This window comes from Micrasema longulum, unplaced genomic scaffold (assembly GCF_059751315.1).
Source record: "Micrasema longulum isolate JH-2025_06_02 unplaced genomic scaffold, ASM5975131v1 h1tg003353l, whole genome shotgun sequence".
NCBI classification, from domain to species: Eukaryota; Metazoa; Arthropoda; class Insecta; order Trichoptera; family Brachycentridae; genus Micrasema; species Micrasema longulum.
The window spans coordinates 20,001-38,299 of NW_028280428.1; the positions used below are offsets into that span (position 1 = coordinate 20,001).

The 18,299-nt window shown below is 31.2% G+C and overlaps 2 protein-coding genes across 4 annotated transcripts in view; one reads left to right on the top strand and one right to left on the bottom strand.

Moving 5' to 3' along the window:
• Positions 1-18,299, bottom strand: part of Adar (Adenosine deaminase acting on RNA) — a 48,767-nt gene that overhangs the window by 18,485 nt on the left and 11,983 nt on the right. The window lies entirely within an intron of this gene.
• Positions 1,145-18,237, top strand: LOC148270834 (pancreatic lipase-related protein 2-like). Its single transcript, XM_088242153.1, has 10 exons — positions 1,145-1,202; positions 1,860-2,102; positions 10,284-10,395; positions 12,490-12,638; positions 13,749-13,774; positions 13,928-14,061; positions 15,516-15,727; positions 16,551-16,661; positions 16,887-17,046; positions 18,168-18,237. Exons 2-10 carry the CDS (start codon positions 2,054-2,056, stop codon positions 18,223-18,225), a joined length of 1,011 nt encoding a protein of 336 aa, XP_088098279.1. The 5' UTR covers positions 1,145-1,202; positions 1,860-2,053; the 3' UTR covers positions 18,226-18,237.

An 18,299-nucleotide genomic window follows, 5' to 3' on the forward strand; every position in this document is an offset into this window, starting at 1 on the left:
ACTTATTTGCATAATGCTCTTTTTCTTCCTATTTAGAAGACTAAAATAAAGGTTCAGCGGGTTATCCCTTTAAAAAAATAAGAACATGGTCAAAATAATATGATTAAATATCAACTTTATTCACGTACAGAGACAACTCGATCATCAGGCGGCCTCCGTGGTGTACGTTTACCTCCCGCGTGAAAACAAAAAATGTAATTTTTCTCAAGTCTGGGTATTTCGTGCTGTAATTCACCACTGTAATTGGGCCTCCCGGCCTGTTGTGGAGCAAAAAATAAATAATCATATTAAAACAGCGTAAACTACATTCAATAAACATATTTTTAAGTTTTATCAGTGGAAACGTTTCGTCCCCTAGAAGTATTTTTAAACAAAAGTGAATTAGGTAATGTAGATATGAACATAAAGTAACATATTTACGCGGTGATGAAATTAACGCGAGTAATTTAAATTTATGTTTCCACACGGCAATTTGATAATGACCTCATAAGACGAAACAGCTGTTACCGCCAATAAATCGCGCAGAATGTTAAAACGATGATTGGTTTCGTCAACGGTTTCTCAATATACTTTTGTCATTCGCTTCATGTTTGTTTCCTTGAAAAAGGCACCTAGCACGACAATTTTCGCGAATGGTTTCGGCTTTGTTCGGATTGATAATATGTGGCACCGCCGCGCCACCGCACCGGTTCGACAACATATTTATGCCTACATGGTGTATAATACATAACATATCGGTGTATGGCATCTATGTCATCGGGTCAAGTTGATTTCACGATTCTTCAGCCGCAGAACTGTTAAACCGATTCCTATTACCATACCACATTTACTATCACTAGCATAAAAAACATATTATATAAGAACGATAAACAACAGCGCAGTCATAAAACAAGAACTTTATTATCTCTACATAATAAAATAATGTAGCAAGTTCGGGAAAACTCGGATGATACGATGTGTCTGGTCTTTGTAGGAAGAAAATGGATCGGAAAATGGAGAATTCTAGGATGCGTGAATTGTAATCGCGTGTAGGGAGGGGGAGGGGAGGGGGCAGAGTCTGATGGCTGATGAGGAAACAGAGAAAAGGTAGGGGAAAATAGGACTAATGCGATAAAGGAAAACGAATACTAAACACTCTGATAGTAGACGTAAAATAATCGTAGCGCATTGTAAAATTAGTTCGTGACTGTGTTTAATGTTTAGTGAGTGTTTTTTATGATAGGGTTTTTTTGTGACGATGTGATTGGAACATTACCTGATTTAGTATAGCAAACAAGATGTGAATAATTAAGCTCGCGTGGGTTGGAAAATATTCGATTATGATTTTAGACAAATTTGCAATCGAGACATTTACAAATACATATTAGGACCACAAATAAAAGAAAATTTAATGAGTACAATAAAAATAACAACAAAACAAAATGTTCAAAGTCTTATTTACAAAAAATCATTATTGTTTACATTTTTATGATTATAACGACCGCGTTTGCAATAATTTATTGCAACTGCAACGCGTTATTTTAACCGTAAATTTAAAAAAAAATAAGATCGATGTTACTTCTCAGATATGCATTGTTTTTTATTTAACTTTGTGTACATAATGTAAATTGTACATTGGCGAGCTTATTGCCAAATGGCAATGTCTGCCAAACAACCAATAAAATAAAAGTTTTATTTAAAGATATATAAAAATAGAAATAACTGTATCTGTGATTTCTGTTCGAGGAAGAAATGTATTTGAATTTCTTCACCACAGTGGACGATTTTCTTTATTGCAGTGTGATAAATTTGATAAACTAGCTATTAAATTGAATGATAAAATATTTTTACATATTTAAATTATGTTTTTAAATTTGCAGAGTAGAAAATCGAATAAATATTTATATCCTGGATATCAAAACAAATTATTCGTAGTAAATATCCACAGTAACAATACGTATATTTATATGTGTATTCTTAAATATAACCAGCTTAAATGCCAATAGCTTACTATGATAAAATAATGCACTGAAAGGTTTACAAGGCAAGACAATTTAAAGTTTCTCTGCCGGAGATGGCTCTGTCACCCTACGCCATAGCCTGCCTACTGGCAATATTGCCCGGTGAGTAAACCTACCCTACATCATTTCAAATTGTTTTCATTATACGAGTACACGTTGTTTTTCAAAATATAATAGTAAAAAATAAACATTATAATATGACAATTTTGGACTTGCGCCGCATTACGTAAATATATATTGTTACACGACATTTTGCAGATTACGACATTATGTTATAATTTAGGACGCAAACGATGCGATGTGCAGGGCCTCGATTACAATGGGAAGTTGACAGAGTTATCTTCGACTGTCTATAAAGAAAAACCGACATCTGTGTACGAAAATGAGTATAATAATAATGTATGGATAATTTATATAGCGCCATTTTTGTGAAAATCACCTCAAGGGCGCTGTACAATAAATAAATATCCCAACACGTCTTGCAGCTACAGAGCGCATGGACGGTTGGGATTCTAGTTCCTCGTCTCCAATTATGATATATAACAATTATGATATATATGAGCTAGATAACAGAACGTCTTGCAGCTACAGAGCGCACGGACAATAAGAAATCTAGCCCCTATTTACATTTTTATTTTTAAATGTTTTATTTGACAATGAAGTTTAGAGCTTAAGTGATATTTTAAAAACGAAATAAAAATCAAATTTATAAAGTTGGGAGTTAGATAACAACAAGTCTTGCAGCTACTGAGCGCATGGACGGTTGAAATTCTAGACCCCATTTGCAAAATTTAGATATTTGATAATTGATAACATTTACATAATATGATAAAAACGATATGATAGTTAACATTACAAAAAAGTCTTGCAGCTTCAAAACGCATCGACAAATGGAATTTCAACAACATAAGAATGATTTAAAAAAGTTAATAATAAAAAATAAATTTTAAAAACGCAATAATAATACATTGAGCAAAGAACTAGTAAGTATAGCAATTAAGTGAACATGTAACAGCATAACAAGTAAAATATAAAAAAACTAAACAAAGATAGCATTCCTTAACTTATTATTAAGGTTAACAACAGGTTTGGTGTGCAGTAAACAGGATCTATTGTCCTTTTCCTAGTAAATAACTGTAAAAACACTTGGTTCACATTTGGCTGTTCCCTGGGAGATGATAGTAGAAACGCATCTGTGGGCGTAGTGTAGAGTGTAGGTACCAAGGAATATATCCGCTTCTTTTTAATTTTGTTTGTTATTACTTTACTTTGATTAAGATGTCAGATTAACTTGTGTATTACTTTTGATATTCGAGGAATTTTACGTGATACAGGAAAAAAGGTATCATTTGTATTTTTAAATGAACATAAGATAGGTAGCACTTTATCATACAGAAATTGTTTTATAATAAATAGTTAAATTTCGGCACTTGATCTTCACAAATAAACACTTTTTAAACAGTTTTAGCAGAAGCACAGTTATAAAATCACTAGAGTTTGTGGCGTTTGAATATATTTCGGTTAGGTTAGGTTAGAACAAAGCGTTGAATATAATAACGTTTATAAAACAATGCTTTAAATTAATTATCTCACTCTTTGTTTATAGCATGTCCACACCTTAGCGACTTAACTCAATGTTTATAACAATTTAACACATATTTGTGTATTTTAAACTAAAGTTGCAGAGAGGAACTATATTTCACACCCAGCCCGCTCGGAGGCATTTGCATGAACATTTCAAGTGCCTTCGTCGGCAACCTATAATTAAACATGTTTAGAGGAAAAAATTGTATGCATATTCTGTTTGTCATACAGAAAACATAATTTTAATTTGTAGATAAAATTTAAGATAAATGTTAACTTCGTATTGTAATCGGGGCCCTGGTGTTCTAAAAAAATCATATTTATTTTCGTAGCATACTATTGCTTATTTTTTTATTATTTTGAAACAGAGTGCGAATTTTTAGGCCTTTTAAAACAATTTAATTAAATATTTCTATTTTTTTTTGTATCCGCAAAAAAACATTAATGGAAAAATAGCCGTAATGCTTATTTCTACCCTAAAAGTGTAAATAAAGAGTATTGTTAACGAAAATACATAACGTTCAGAGTAACTACAAAAAAACCATATGTATCAATTGATTCAAACCACTTTTGGAAAAAAAACTTACTTAACAGTATATAAAAAAGGCACGTGTGTCGTCGTATAATAAATAAATAAATAAAGTGAAAAGTAAGAATATAAATAATAAAAAAAACGAGTAAAAATTTGCCATTTGGAAATAAGCCCGCATATACAAATAAAATGTACAAACGTTCAATAAATAAATACACATAACAATAAAAATCATTCATCCAGCTCGGTACTTGGTAGCTGTTTTTTTATATTCTGCACAATAAAAATAAAAAACACAATAAAAGATCCTTTAAAACATGAATCATTGTTTTCCTGCTTCTTACAAAACCTATTAAAAAATTGGACTTTGCAGATCATTATTGCTGGCTCTGGATATATTTTTTATTTATTATGAACACAAAACTCGTAAAAACCTTTATCATCTAATAATAATATATCATATTTAATGTATACAGTCCTAAAATTAAACCTATCGACACATGGCATTGGTATTATAGAGAAAATAGGAAATCAATATCTGAAAGACCGTGAAAATCTACGAAGTTTAATTATTGCAAGTACACCTTCAATTCACAGCGTGATGTTGCAGAACGCAACAAAACTTTTTGATGTTTTTAATTGAAATATCGTTATTTAAATTTAAAATCGCCTTTAAATCAAATTTTAACTATTACGATTAACTCTGCATATTTTGCGTATTATTAAACGATAAAAATACGAAAAAAATAAAGAATGTCTCGATGTCTATTTGAAAAAAAAATTGATTGTTAGTTAAAAAATTGTAAGTCCGAATAAAGAAAATTAACAGAAATAAAGTCCGATAGTATCTCACATTCGCCGATTTTTTAAACAAATCAATGATGCTGTTAATAGTTGAGTAACCGACGGCCAATGAGTTGGAAAAAGTCAGGTACCTGGGCCCCGATTACAATGGGAAGTTAACGTTTATCTTCAATTTTATCTTCAAAGTAAAATTAAGTTTTCTGTATGAAAAGCAGAATATGCATACATTTTCTTCTTTTAAACATGTTCAATTATAGGTTACCGATGAAGATACTTTAAATTTTCATGCAAAAGATTTCAAATATACTCATTTTCGTACACAAATGTTGATTTTTCTTTATAGACAGGAGAAGATAACTCTGTTAACTTCCCATTGTAATCGGGGCCCTGCGGTGCTGTTTTGAACCGCTCTCGCGGCCGTACAATACACTTTTATCTCGTGTATTTACGTACAAAATACGCGAGATAAAAGCTTCTTCTACAGCCGCGATAGCGTTTGGAATATCAACCCTGGGCTGCTATTCCAAACGCTTGCGCGGCCGTAGAAAAGCTTTTATAGCGCGTATTCACATACTAAATACGCGCTATAAGAGTGATTTTTACGGCCGCGAGAGCATTCAGAATAGCAGCGCAAGAGTACATTACGAGACGTGAAAGAATTTTTTAAATGTGGGGAAAATTGTTATGGAAAATATGTAAACAGAGGGAAGGCAGAATAAAAAAATTCTGACCCCGCAACACAAGGGAGTGAATGAATTCAATGTGCTAATGTTTTGATGAATAATAACGAGGTATTCTAAGAAAATAGTTCACCACCTTTGATTGCAGAGGCATTAACAGAAAAAGAAAGCATAATAATACCGATTTTTCTGTCGCATGTAGATTTTTTCCGAAAATAAAGTATGATAATACCATTTCACCATTATTAACGACGCGATGTAGAAATTTTGCGGAAATATAACTTGCGGAAATTGACGATACCCCATATCCTGAAATTTTTGAGTGAAGGAAAAATGAAATTTCCCCTCTAAATAAAAATGGAGTTCTACAAGTTTTCCATCAACTCGATAAAATATTATTTTTCATTTGATTTCGCGACGACGCGACGCGACACCAGTCAAAAAGTTTTAAAAAATCTTACGCCATATTTACATTTTTTGCTACACGCATATGATGAGAATATTAATGCAGCGAAAAGTGTTTTATAATGCTGATTAGGTTCACATAGATCTGATTTGTCTAGGTACTGGGAAAACTTTTTCCATGAAACACACATTGCTTGACTATTATACTCTCGTCATTTATTTTTCGCTTAACATTACACACAGCATTACATAAGGTACATATTTAAATAATTCTTTTCAGTTGATAGTTCTTCCTAAATAAAATAAATAATTAATTTATATATATTATAATTAATAAATAATTCAAAAATAATACTTTTTATTACTGATTATTCTCCCACCATTACTGACATGCATTAAAATATTATATTATTTATTTATATATACAGAACATAGTTATTTTATAGAAACACATAATACACTGCATACGAGTACTCGTACGTACATACACAGTATAAAATATTACAAAGAAAATTTAAAGAATAACAAACAAAATAAAACCTTTAGTGAAATTACTATTTAATTTGAAAAAACATTGGAAATCATTTTTTACATTTGATTTTTAATAAATTTGCGCATCCCGTGGTGTTATGGCTAAGACGCTAGCCTTATGCACGGATGGGTTTCGGGTTCGATTCCCTGTTCTGTGCTGTAATTCACCACTGTAGCCTCTTGCGATGTAAAAATAAATAATACAAACTGCAAAGCTATCCTTTAGAGTTGATATGTTCATAATAAATATTTTGCTTGCTTATAGTTATTTGCTTGTAAATTAAAAATCCGTACGGAGAAATATTCCTATACACGCAACTAAAGTTCTTGTAAATGCTTACGTCGTTTCGTGATAGATTACTGTAATGGAATATACGCAAATCTCCCAAAATATCAAACTAATAAACTTCAATCTGTTTTCAATGCAGCAGCAAGGCTTATTACGGGAGTAAAAAGATATTCTCACATCTTCGAGATTTGCACTGGTTAAAAAGCCCAGAGAGAATAAAATACAAGGTTTGCTGGACAGTATTCGAATCCCTGCATAATATGGCTCCAAGATACCTATCGGACCTTTGTATTAGGGAAAATACATATCAAAGAAAATCTACTCTTAGGTCAGCATTTGATTCAGGAAGAGGAAAACTTGTCGAAATCCGGCGCTCCCCAAACACTAGATTTGGAGATCGTGCTTTTGCCGTTGCCGGCCCCTCTGCCTGGAACCAATTGCCTTCAAACTTACGAATCGTCGACAGTCCCAGTCAGTTCAGATCCCAACTAAAATCTCACTTCTTAGGCTATCATACCCCCCAGTTTTAAATCAGAAAATATAAGAAGTCACTTAGTTTAGTTAGAATGTAAGTTAAAGTATACAATTGTAAAGCGCCCTTGAGGTGATTTTTCATAAAAATGGCGCTATATAAATCAGCCAAATATTATTATTATTTGCTTGGTAAAACTTCACTAAATAATGTGTATTTTTCTCTATTATAATGTTTGAACTCGTGTATTCTTATTTTTTTACTAACTTAGTGCTAAAATTATTTTTATTGTATGTAATAATATGCACCTGTTTTTAATAATTATTGTTCGTTGCTTCATTATGGTATACCTGCATGCATTTTGGTTATGTTGTATGAAAAAAAGGTGAAAAAATTCGAGAGAATATTTCCTACATCAATAAATGTATATTACTTTGCGAAAAATAAAAGACGGAAGACTAAAAGAAATATGGATATTAAAATATTTAAATAATCATGGTGACGTCAAAAAGGGAGGAAAAATTGACTTAGATAAATAGTTCAGTAATATTATTTTTGTAGTTTAATATAATTTAGTATATCGAGATAGGTAATTAGTACTCACTTAGATGATATAACATATTTATCATGTACCATAAGTTGTGTTCGTTTTTTTTTAAATTTATAAATGAGCACCAAAAATAAAACAAAATAACAAATGTTATACGTCATTCGAAAGAAAACTTTCTGTTCTACAAGATATTGTGTTTGTTTTACGTAAAAAATATTCTTTTATTTTATTATAAGTCTTCGAAATGGAATGTCGAGTAAAAAAAAGTGAGCATTTTCGATACCTCATTCTGTTCGCGTTCAATCGAGGGAATATAGGAGAATAATGAAAATACATTATTGACTAATTTGTTGTAAAATAACCATGGAGAATTATCGGGGTCGGTATGAAATAAAAAAGCCTCTTTCGAAAACCGCCAAGGAAGTTACATTATTTTTTTTATATTTTAAAATTTTATTTATTTTAACGCCTTTTAAGCTTTTACATGTTTTACATACATATATACAAATAAAGACAGACATGACTTTAACATTAAGTATAGGTGTTAGTGTTAACATAAGCCGTGTCCGTTTTTATTCAAATGAAGAGTAGAATAGGACAAATTACAACAAATTAGTCAATAATGTATTCTCCTTCATTATTTTGCAAAAAAATCAATGATGGATTCTACTTATTCGTCTTCTCTTTTATTCCCTCGATTTAATGCGAACAGAATGAGGTGTCCAAAATGCTCACTTTCGTCTACTTGACATTCCATTTTAAAGGCTTGTAATCAAATAATAATAAAAATATTTAAAAAAACAGTATCTTGTAGAACAGAAATTTTTCTTTCGAATAACGCATAACTTTTGCCATTTTGTTTTACTTTCGGCGCTCATTTTTTAGTTTTTAAAAAAAGGACACAACTTATGTTAACACATGATAAAAAGAGATGGAGAACATTTTTGAGAAGGGAGTCGAGACATTTACAGAGCTTATGACCCGTCATTGGCTGGTTTAGGATCACTTTACACGCCGTGCAACATTCACTATTCTGCTTTTCTTATATTTGAACGTCAATTTCTTAAATTCTTCTATCTGTGCTGTGCACTCACTTAGAAGTTATCGAAAACGATAAGGGCAGGTCTGAAGGTCGTAAAAACGTAAATAAGAAGTTGCTATAAATTAAATATTACAACCAGAATCATCTTCTTTAAAAAAATAATACAATTCTATAAAAAAAAGTTTCAACTAAAATTTTACGTAGAAATAAAAAAAATGTCACAAAAATGTGTGTGATTTAAAATGCTTGTATTTCTTTTCAAAAACCAAAAAATTAAATTTTGCTTCGGCCACTTTCATGTTCAATTTATTATCTTTAAATTATTACAAGAAATTTTAGTTCAAGACTTAGTCTTTATTGAGGTCCCAGATACCTAATTTTAGTCTAAATTTGAAATGGCGTAATCTGCCGGTATAAAAGTAATTATATTTTAGTTACATAAAACTTTTAAGTATATTTTTTAACAGAAATACCTTTAAAACATATTGTTTTTATCTAGTTTATGTTTTTTTAAAATTATTATTATTATTATTATTGCGCGATTAAAATAAATCATTAGTTTTAAAATGTCAAAATTGTATGATTTCCTAATTTTGCGTGCGTTTTACCAGACTAGGTAGACGATTTTTTAGAACACTAAACATCACTTTGTCTTAGGGATCGTCGTTTGGTATTAGATATGGGGATTTTACATGATATTCTTAATGGACGTCTTGATAGTCCTGTTTTGGTTTCTGAGATGGCCCTTAATGTACCTGGCTACCGCATCCGTCACACGAATCTATATTTTTTCCATGTACCTACAGTTCGCACCAACTATGCACAGAACTCTCCTCTGATTCGCTTGGCGCGTAATTATAATGTATTTTTCAATAACATAGACATATTTAACTGCAGTAAACTCACTTTTAAAACAAAAATTAAAAAACTATTATATGAAAAAAATTATGTTCCTTTATAAAAAAAACTATTTTTACATATTAAATTTAAGTTGTTTCTATTCACTCATATCAAACACACACTCACCCTGTCCATAAACCCACCATCACACCCATATACACTCACACACATATTCGCATACCTAACAAAACCACACTCCACTTTTTTACACACGCATCCTCACACAAAAAAACTCGCACACATGCACTTCTATGAATTAATATCTAACTGAACTGGATTTATATAATTGTATTTATGTGGAAAACTGATTTGGCTTTATTTTATGTTTTTTTTATCATGTTGTGTATATTTTTTTGTATTGCTGTTGTTTTTCTGAATAAACAAAAATTTTAAAAATTAAAAATCACTCTCCAAATAATAGTCACTTATCGTGCTTCACTACTTCTTGCATTAGGACGATGAAATAAATAAATGTAATTAATTTTGTGAATCAGGTCCTCCGGGAGTAAGGTATGAAGATGCGTACTTGCAACTGTTTCCAGTGGATGCAGCCAAGTGTCCGCATCACGATCTTGGTAAAGATATTACGTTTGAACTCTACACCAGGTGGGTAAATCATACCTACTCACCGTCGGTCGGCGTGCATTACCTTACCCCATCGACAATTTCGGCAAAAATGATATTTTCATTTTGGAGAATTTTTAACTCTCATTGGATGTGCCCTAATCATTGTCGTATAGACATGCCCTGTAGAGTAAAATATTTTAAAAAGCAGTGAAACGAAAACGTACTCATATTTACTAAGTACTGTTTATTTTTACACCAGGGCTGCATTCAACGAGCATGCATATGCTACCAAAAATTGAAGGATACTCATTTTTGGTAAATAAAAAAAATTTATTTTAACATTAACAATCAACATTCGTTTTTGGTGGATCCCAATCAGGTTCTTTTTAAAAATTATTTTTCCATAAAAGAGCTTCGCAAATTGGGAAATATCACATATTACGAATACCGATATAAATATATGAAATGGGTTTAGAATAATTCATTGTATTTTCAAAATCAATATGGCTATTCTGGAGAAATGATTTCATACATAATATGTAAAAAACAAATTCAATAAAAATACGTTGCTAAAAAATGCGACGTGTTTGGCCATGGTTGTTGTGACGTCAAGATTAGTGATATTGTTCTCAAGGCCAATGACCAGGAACAAATAAACGTGAATCGTGACGTATTAGGGGCGTGGCCAATGGAATGGCCGTTTTTGCGGGAATTCAAAATCACAAATTTAAAAGTTTTTTTTGCTGGACGGTATTTCATAGATCTTCATTACTTTGAAAATGTTTTTAAAAACGTGATATTTCCCGATTGCGCCACCAGGCGCAGTTTGACGTTTACATAAAATAATATTGGTATATGAATTGTTTTAAGCTTTGTTTTAATCACTCATAAACAAATATTTACCGATGAAAAGTTATACAATCCTTTTTACAGTATTTATCCGAAAGGTTTTTACACGTTTTCATGACACAAGTGGGCATTTTTGTTTCAGTTCTAAACGTCACGCCTAGCTTGCGGTCGAAGTACGACTAAATACGCGTTAGGCATGACTAAGCGTTTGGGCATGAGTTAAGTGTCACAATTTTTGAGGTCTCAGGGCATGTCTATGTATTATACTTCAATGGCCCTAATCATACGATACGTGTGGGACCAATAAGTAGGCAAGCTTTATGAAGAAGAACGGTACCGCAGATCGGGGTAAATAATGTGTTAGATTTTATTTTAAAAACCGTTTTTACTGTCTCCTGGAAAAAGTTGATTTAGTAAATTGGTAATGAACGCCGACCGACGCGACATGATGTATGTAATATTTACTAGGTTACCCTATAACTGAATAAGAATATGGAGGATGCGAGATACTTATATCAGATCGTATTTTGCAATGTATAAAAAAATATACTGTGCGTTTAAAAGGAACTATAAATATAATATTTAATTATGTATTTTACATTTTTTGTACATAATATTGTGTTCTCAATTTGCTTCCTACACTGATTAATTTATTTTGTTTGAAGTTAGTTTATAATATTAGAAAATCATACAAAAGGATATGAACATACCAACATATTTTTTTAAATGCAGATAAAGGTACATAAAGTAACATTATGAGCAATATTTGAATATGTCCAAACCTTAGCCTAGTGAATTTGTAAAAAAAATAAAATATACATATATGTACGATATATATATATATTTTTTAAATATTGTAAGCACTAACTTTGAGATTATTTATTATAATAAAATAAATATAAAACCACTTCGTTTTTAACCACTTTTTCTTCTTTTTTTCTATCGACCGGTTCCAAGGCTATGTGTAGCTTAAAGAAGCTTGCAGCTTTGAAACCAGTCGGTAGGAAAAAATAAAAATAATATATTAAAAACAAAGTTCTTAGATATTTATTTTATTTAAATTATTATTATTTCAACAGAGATACAAGAATAACTAATGATTTCAGCTCTTTACATTATAAAAATCAACAGGTGGAAGAATGAAAAAATTTCTAATATTAGAACTTGTGACATCACTGCCAGGGTAATTTCAAAATAAGAAATCTTTAAAAAATCGTAGCGACGATAATACGATACAAAAAATTGTATTTTGATATTTATATTTAAAGCTATACATTTTTCTAGATTTAATCCCTTGGTGTCGGAACGGCTTCACCTAGGAAATGACAAATCACTTCAAAAATCTCACATAGATTTTTCTAAACCAACAACATTTTTTTACCATGGATTTTTTGAAAGTGGAGAATCTACTAGTAGCACCATGATAAGACAAGGTAGGTTATATGAACCCATTTATTCCTAGCGTATTTTGCAAAGAATGTGCAAATCGCAAGAAATTTTCAAAAAAAAAAACAAAGTTCATGGTTCAGTTCATCTCTCCACTCACTTCTAAAACTGTATTCATATCTAATCATCTTAATAAATATACTTTAGTATTGTGAAACTGAGTTGTAAAAAATTGAAAATAGGAAAACAATGTGTAAATAGTACTCATTTTAACTCTACCCAGGTCAATTATCGCCCTCTAAGTTTTTTAACTGAATATTTTTTTATGAATGAAAATATCAAGGTCCATGGCAAAATTCACTGTTTTTTTTTAAAATAAAATTACTGATTTTACTGGATTCAGCCAAATTAAAAAAAAAGATAAAAAATCTATCTTGGGATTTCTTAAACATTTTATACAAAATAAGTTGGGATAAAAAGGTTTTATCTAAAAATGCTAGTGTTTCTGGTGGTACAATGTTTAGATTCCTTTTTTTTTAAACTAGCACATTAATTCTAATAAATCATAATATGAGCTCCGTAGCATAGAACATTATTTGATTTAATAAAGAATGTTTATATTGATTCATATGTAATTATTAATAATTTTAATTTAATTTATATTATGGATTAATACGGGTACAGCCTAAAAAAAACATAATATGTTAGTGAATATGTACACAAATGTAATTTGAAATGAAGAAAATAAATAAATAATAGGGTAAGTGTCCCAAATATCGCCTACCCTAACTATTTATCTGAATGAACGCTTCCTGGATAGGGAAATTAAGCTGCAAACTAGATTAATATCACAAGGAACCATTCTGTGGCATTTGGGTAAAGAAGAAAAGTTCACTGAAATTGAGAAAATGAGTTAAGTACACAGTTTCACTCTATAAGGTCCACGGAGGGTTGGGTGAAGAGATAAAAATGAAATATTTCAATAATAAATTTGGTTAATGTCGTATAATTTAAAGGTACCATTAGGTAAACAAATATCTGTAACTTGTATTAAAATTGCCTTTAACAACATGGAAAAATCAAATATGTATGAGAAAAAAACATATTATGACTTGTACCGCTTCACGTATTTCATTCTTAAGTTTACTCATTTCTAGTTTATTCTAAGATAGCACCCAAAATTGCATGTTAAAGAATGAAGTCAGGAAGAACTTTAAATAGCTCCCCTGCACAATCAGTTAATAGTAATTACAGCCAATATAGGCACAGGGGTGATATTTGGGACACCTACCCTAGGATGGATCAATGCTGGCAGTAATACACATAATACTTTCAGCTACAATATAAGAGGAGCCACAACCTGATAATTGTATCATCCATACGGTTATCAGCTGGGCCCTGGTATCCGGCAGCTGTGAGAAATACTTGGCTCATAGGACTCTTTCAGCACAATTCATTATTATCTGTACGATAGGTAAGTTAATTCAAAATAAAAATAAATTAACTTAGTTACTAAGCTTCAATAAATACTTGAAGAAGGACACGTAAAAAGTCGGAATAATTGGAGTGTATGAATGTAGAGAAGAAAGCTCTGCATGCAAAATGAGGTAGCCTTCTATCCTCTCTGCCTAACCGTAACGGGAATGGGGTGATGGTTTGTATGTTGTTAAGCTGAATGATATTCATTAATAAAATTGTAAGAAATAAAATAATGATAAAAATGTACTCCTTGGTATTAATAAATAACAATGATAATTTGTCCTCGAATACAGGATTTTTATTATTTCCCTTTCTCGCATGTGTAGGGAATATACATATAAATCCAAAAGAACAAAAAAAGAATTGGTAACAGGAGATGTCCAGATGATTTTTTTTTCAATGTAATTTTTTTAAATAATTCAATATGACACATTTTATTTTGTTTTTCTTTGTTGTTATTTGAATCTCTTTTATCATCATCAGCTGTCTCTCGTCCAATGGTGATCATAGGCCTCCCCTTAAGTTTTCACATCTCCCTATCCTGAGCCAACCTCATCCAACCACTTTCTGCAACCCGTCTTATGTCATCAGACCTTGTCTCTAAATCTCTTTACTAATTTATTATTTCTATTTATTTAACTTTTTGTACATATATACTTGTACATTGCGGCTTATTGCCAAATGGCAATTTCTTCCTACCAATCAATAAAATAAAAGGTCTTATTTTTATAATTTATGGTTCAATACTTATTTGAGAGAAAAGAAAATAAAAAAAAACAATTTAGACATAGATATAGAAATAGCAATATCTCTGTATGTTAATTAATTCATACTCAGCTTCAATGGGAAAAGAGAATAAAGAGAAAGGAAAGGAGGAAGATTATGTTGAAAGGAGATGTTTCTTTAGGCGTGATTTAAACAGAGATACTGTTGAAACATCTTTGATAGAGAATGGGAGATGATTCCACAGTCGAGCCTCGTGGATACATCATATATAACGGAATACATATATTGTGAAAGAATAAATAAATAAATAAGCGTTGAAATTTTTCACGGAGGTATATAGGAGCATTAGAACTATGCAGTAAGTATATTTTTCATGTTATGAGTATATAATAATGAATTGCCATTCATTTTCTTTATTTGTTATGTTTTGCAAGCCGTAGACAGTTACTGTTTTACATAGGTACTTGTGAATGTTTGTCAGATTCTTAAAGCACCAGGACTTGAAGAAAGAAACTATCCTGGTTGTGTGAAGGCTGAGACTGGGTTATTAAATAATTTCAATGCTTTCCCATTTAGTTGTCATTAGATGACCTGTCAAAAGAGATTTACCCAATTTGCAGTGACGTCGGGGGCGTGTGAAACTGATCTCCATCTAAATAATATAGTTTGTGAATAATTTACAAGTGATCTGTAATTATTTCTAAATGAAATTGTACAAGAGGATTAGATCCAAACATGCTGCACTTTGGTGGGGATGAGCTTGGGTGCGCAGGAGGCGGGGGTGGCGGGAGGGGCGGCAAGGTACCGCCCCTCCGCATCACAGGGCTGGACCCAGCCCTACCCCTCTTCCCCGGCCTGCCACTTTCCCACCGCCTGGATAGGAGCGATGCACAATTTGTGGACATTATCCACACGGATGCGGGTATTTTTGGTAATATTTATAAATACTCAATCAATAATATTAATATGATGAAGCTTCCACTTCTAACGATTCGAAAATGTATATATGATGAGATAAAGTCTAAAAAGTAAGTAATTTTAAAAAGAAATGTTTTGTTTGGTATAAAAATATGATTAGTATAGTTGTGTAAAATTGTGTAAATATCAATAGTGAGTCGAGGACTTTTGGAATAAGTCTTCCTGATGAATTTCGTTTGGACAATAATAAATATATGAGCATTTTATTTCTTGAAAGCAAGTACATAAGGTATAATAAATCATGTTTATTATGGAATTGAGTATGAATAGTGTTACAATAAAACATAACATCAGCCCGGATAGATTATGGATGCTGTTAAGTGGGGAGGCTATAGATATACCGCACAAACCAGAAAAACGATATCAGTAATTTGAGAATACAAGTTACGAGTATCATAGGTTGACATCAATATTCTCTGTCAGGGCACTCGCTTCCTCAAATATTAGATACCAGAAAACAATAAACCACATGCGCGCTATTTCTGCCACCCTACCCTATTTTGCCATCAGAATGTGTTTGACTAGGGTTGACACTAATGATTTTAGTCATTGCCTAGTGCCAGTAAAAAGAGGGTAGACAGGTTGATAGGTCACTGGTAAAAAGTTTCATTTAACTAAGATCGGCAAGAATGCTTTGGGTATATTGCATTTCTAGTCATTAAAAAAAATTATGAGTAAGTAGTATAATAGTAGTAACAGTAAGATAATAATAGTAACAATGATCAAGTATCTTAAAAACTAAGAATTATTTGATATTTTTGTCATTTCTAAAACAGGAATTTCAGAAGCCATGGGACATGCAGATTATTATGTCAATGGTGGGTTAAGCCCACAACCAGGATGTGAGTTAAAAGCTGTTCTACCGAGGAAAATGCTTTTTGAGAAATGTATGTATTTTTATTATTTCATAATTCATGACTTGTTTCGATATGTAATGGCTCATCAGTTTTGCGAATAACAGATCTTATCCGTGCACCTAAATCTTTCAGTTGGACGTGAGAAAATTAGAAGATGATCCACATATGAAATTTAATCCGCATTTAATATTCTCATTATTAATACTGGAGTATGCATTTAACAAAATATTTCAATAATAAATAACTTTTTTTCAGTTTTTTGTAGTCATTGGCGATCATACCAATTATATGCTCAATCTGTGATAAATCCGTCAGCCTACCCGAGCGCGCAATGTGGTCCAAATACCGAGACTTGTGAATTACAAAAAGGCCAAAAGAAAACGCACACTTACATGGGTTTTGGAGCCAATCCAAGGTTTTAGTTTACATAGACAGATTTAAATTTTATTCATCTCTTTCAACTACATATGTAAATATTTCATAAATTTTTGGAAAAGGCAAATATTAATTTTGAAGTAACATAATTTGTGGGGTAATTACTACAACTAGGCAACTTCAAAATCAGCATTTTTGAGTTACCCACTAAAAACACATATTTATATATTCCTCTGTGAATACTACAAATAGGCAAGTCTAGAATAATTCAAATCATATTATGATTATTTGAATGCATGACTTATCTATTTGTAGGATTCATAGAGGATAAAGAAATGTGTTTTTAGTGGGTAACCCCCAAATGTTGATTTTGAAGTTACCTACAGTTCAGACAATATAAGAAGGTACTTTAAGACAGATCGCAATAGTGTTGTGGCAGTCTTTTTTCTTTCGATTTTCGATATTGATTTTAAAATATTTTTAATCAGATGGGGTAAATAGAAACATAATAGTTCAACGTCAAAATTATCGTCGATCAATTTTAATTAATCGTATTGCGAAGTCCTTAAAATGAACACGCACAATATAATTGAATATTCAATATAAAGTCGATATTGTCGATCGATAGTGAAGTTTTCTGGTGGTACATCACTATTGCGGCTACTAACTATAACTCAACAATAAAGTACGGCATTTGTTTCCTACAATAAACTGTCAATATTTACAGAACTTCATGAGCGAGAAAATGTCAAAAGTCTCTTCTTAAGTTGACTGTAGAATAGATATAGTAATTACCTTTTGATATTATATTAGTAATTTTTTTGAGAAATGGGGCTTATCACGATGAAGTGAATGGTTGTGCATTTTAATGCGGACGAATTAGAGAAAATGTAATATTTGTAGTTTATTTATTTGAATAGAGGTTGAAATACATGCTTACTTGGCTTGTACTAATGCAGTACTATGCAGTACTATGCAACATAGGAGCATAAATGAAATTGCACTTAATATGCAGGGATTTTGTAGTTCACAAGTGAATAGAAAACAAATCATTCTTGAAAACTTGTTCAAGAATTATTATTTTGTTGCAAAAAAATGAAAAATCTGAATATCAGAAAAAAAATAACGATACATTTAATAAAGTGAAAAAATTACTTTCAGGGCTAATGGAAGATTTTATGTGAAGACATCGGCAATTGCACCTTATATGTCTCATTAAACTGCTGATAAAGAAACCAAATATAGTTTTTATAAACAACAAACTTTTTTATTTTAATTTTATCAAACAAAATC

Coding starts and splice junctions, on each gene's coding strand:
- LOC148270834 (XM_088242153.1), top strand. CDS start 2,054: ATGGCTCTGTCACCCTACGCCATAGCCTGCCTACTGGCAATATTGCCC. Junction 16,662..16,886: donor GAAAATGCTTTTTGAGAAAT/GTATGTATTTTT, acceptor ACTTTTTTTCAG/TTTTTTGTAGTCATTGGCGA. Junction 17,047..18,167: donor GGTTTTGGAGCCAATCCAAG/GTTTTAGTTTAC, acceptor AATTACTTTCAG/GGCTAATGGAAGATTTTATG.